The sequence below is a fragment of the Austrofundulus limnaeus genome, unplaced genomic scaffold, assembly GCF_001266775.1.
Source record: "Austrofundulus limnaeus strain Quisiro unplaced genomic scaffold, Austrofundulus_limnaeus-1.0 Scaffold512, whole genome shotgun sequence".
Lineage (NCBI taxonomy): Eukaryota > Metazoa > Chordata > Actinopteri > Cyprinodontiformes > Rivulidae > Austrofundulus > Austrofundulus limnaeus.
Window position 1 is genome coordinate 419,804 of NW_013952914.1, and position 3,317 is coordinate 423,120.

At 38.0% G+C, this 3,317-nt stretch overlaps 1 protein-coding gene across 1 annotated transcript in view; it reads left to right on the forward strand.

Annotated features, from left to right (window-relative positions):
- LOC106530366 (procollagen galactosyltransferase 1) overlaps positions 1–3,317 on the forward strand; it is a gene marked incomplete at its 5' end in the record, with an annotated part of 19,792 nt that overhangs the window by 10,878 nt on the left and 5,597 nt on the right. Inside the window, 4 exon segments of the mRNA XM_014025965.1 lie at positions 1,194–1,398; positions 1,491–1,610; positions 1,720–1,796; positions 1,895–2,001. Coding sequence (XP_013881419.1) covers positions 1,194–1,398; positions 1,491–1,610; positions 1,720–1,796; positions 1,895–2,001 — 509 coding nt within the window.

Genomic DNA, 3,317 nt, shown 5'->3' on the forward strand with positions numbered 1-3,317 from the left:
TTATGTCATCTTAGCCAGATTTGATACAAGGTCAATGGAAAACACAAAGATAAACACAAGTGATATTTAAGAATGATTATTGTTGTTAGCAAATCTTCTTCTGACTTTAATCTTTCATGAAAACCTAGGTCATTAAAGGATGTCATGAATTACTATCTTAAACATAAAAGTATTAGTTCCATTACAAGCTCTTCAGTGTGACCGGAGTGTGGATAGTTGTTTGTGTTTCTGTCTGTGTCCCTGTGATGGTCTGAGATCTGAGATCCAGCTCCCACCCTGACCCTGATTAAGAACAAGGAGGAAAGAATGGATGGAAGATTTTTCTTTATGGAGGAAACAGACATTTAATTATAAAACACTATTTATTTTATGCTAATCTGAATCAGTTTAGTGTATTTTGTGTATATTGATATACACATACAGATTTGATAGTTCTGTAGGAATGAAAATTTTGTAAAGTTTATTCAAAATAAACCTAAATGTTTTAAAGAAAATAGAAATGCATCCAAACTAATCAGGAGTAATTTTATCATGCAGCAGGGCAATGAACCGACACACTGCCAACAAAACTATGGGCTTCATCAGGGGGAAAATAATGGAAGGTTTTAGACTGGCCAAGTCAATCAACTGAACCCAATAGAGCATTTCACCTGCTGAAGTGGAGACTGAAGGGAGAAACCCCCGAAACAAACAAGAACTGAAATAAGCTGCTGTAAATGCCTGGAACAGCATCACAAACGAAGAATGCAACAGTTTGGTGTTGATTGGTCGGAGGCTTGATTCAGTCATTGCAAGCAAGGGTTATGTCACTAAATATTAAATGCTATTTACTTTTAAGATTGTTTGTTCCTTAACTGTTGCTCACCTAAAAATGCTGTAGTGTAATACAAACTATATAGCTTATGTTGTTTAACACATCTACATGTAAATACCAGGAAATAAAAGCTGACATTTGGATCTTAAACCCAAATGTCTTCCATGTACAACACAAACAAGGGAATTTGACTTGCTGTTCCAATACTTTTGGAGGGGACTGTACATGGTGAAAGAAAAATGACATCATGCCAAAATGGAAGAGCATAAACATTTTGACTTATCTGTGACTGTCATAACCAAGAATCAGATCTCTTAGCAMACATGATTGTGAAGTAAATAATTTRAACCAAACAACATCTATGTGCTCTTATTTGTAGGGTTATTACAAGCGTACTCCAGCATATATGCCCATTCGCAGACGAGAGCGTAAGGGCTGTTTCGCTGTACCGATGGTCCACTCGACCTACCTGGTGGATCTGAGGAAAGCGGCTTCTCGTGAGCTGGCTTTTTATCCTCCACACCCGGAGTACAGTTGGGCACTGGATGATGTTATCATCTTTGCTTACTCCGCTCGCATGGCAGGTGGGAATAATGCTTCACAGATAGACATCACATTGCCTTATTATGCGGCTTAAATATGTAAACATGTTTTTCCTTCTTTTTTCTCTCCTCAGATGTGCAGATGTATGTGTGCAACAAAGAGACYTACGGGTATTTTCCAGTGCCGATGCGTTCCCATGCAACCCTGCAGGATGAGGCAGAGAGTTTTTTGCATACTCACCTTGAGATCATGGGTGAGTCAAGAGTTACCAGGAGAATGTTTTATTAAAACTGAAAGTTTGATAGTTAAAAATGAATCTAGATGTTTCCTGTCTGTCTGACACTTGCTGTTTTCTACAACAGTGAATAATCCGCCGTTGGAGCCCTCCAGCATCCTGTCTCTTACTCCAAAGCAGTCTAATAAGATGGGCTTTGATGAGGTATAACCACACATCCTGTCTCAAAAACAAGTGTACTCTGTAAGTTGAGCATGTGTGTGAAGTTGTTTTTTGTTTTGTATGTATTTGTGTTCACCCAGGTTTTTATGATAAACCTGGTACGGAGATCTGATCGCCGTGAACGAATGCTAAGAACTCTGAATGAGATGGAGCTCAGCTGTAAGGTTATTGCTGCTGTGGATGGCAAGTACGTTTCTCATCTTCTACCACTGTCTGTCTTCCTCATTTGTGGCTTTGCAACATGTAGTGTAGACTTGTGTAGGGAGGAAAGCTGAGACAAACAACCAGTTAAAAAGTAGCTGGTTGCTTGCTATTTTAAAAGCTTTTGAAGAACTGAGCTTTAGTCAGTCAAAAGGATCATTCAGTTCTCAGGGAATTAGTCTGATGCATGTAAAATACTTTATATTTTATATATGTTTTTATATGTTTCCTAAATTTAAAAGACTGTTCTAGCACCAGCACAGTTTAATTAACTTGTTTTTCACATTTTTAAATATATTTATAGTGTGTGAATGTGTGTGTGCATGGGTGAATGTCTGAAGTGTAAAGCGCCTTGGGGTCTATATAAGTTGAAGCCATTTAAAATTTACCATTTATTCAATTTTGTGCTTCTTGTTTGCATTCAAATTTACTAGTTGGCTAGTAAAAACAAATTAACTGGATTGAACTATGCAGTAGTCCTAATCAGAAGGTCTTGCAGTGATTAAAATGTTTTCACTAAACATGAATTTTAACCCCAAAGCCTGAYTCTCATTGAGCTACAAATGCTGTCATTCACAAGACAAAGCTTTTCTTGTAAAAGAGGATAAAACAACATGAAGACCAGAGAGCTGTCTATGGGAGATGTGCAAGCCATTTTGAAGCTGAGAAAAGGAGAATCAATCAGAGCCATTGGACGAACATTGTACTGAGCAGCACATGTCCAACAGGTCGGCCAAAAAAAACAGCAGTTGATGACAGAAATATTGGGAGAGCTGTGAAAAAAATAAACATCAGTAAGTGACATCACCAAKGACCTCCACAGTTCAGGGGTGAAGGTATCACAATCCACTGTTGGAAGAAGATTCAGAGAGCAGAAATATAGAGGCCTTACTCAAAGATGCAAACCACTCATCAGTAATAAGAATCAGAACCAGAATGAAATTTGCAAAGTACTGAGATGAGTCACAAACATTCTGTAAGACAATCTTATGGACTGATGAGACCAAGATCAATCTCTACCAAAGTGATGGAAAGGCCAAAGTGAGGAGAAAGAAAGAAACCTCTTATGATCCAAAGCAAACAKGCTCATCTGAGAAGCATGGTGGATGTAATGTCATAGCTTGAGTGTGCATTGCTGCTTCTGGYACAGGCTCATTAATATTTATTGATGATGTAAATGATGATGGTAGCAGCAGAATGAATTTCGAAGTGCACAGAAACATTTTGTCTGCCAYTTTACAGAGAAATGTATCCAAAATAGAGGGATTTTATCATGCAGCAGGAAAATGACCTGAAGAACAC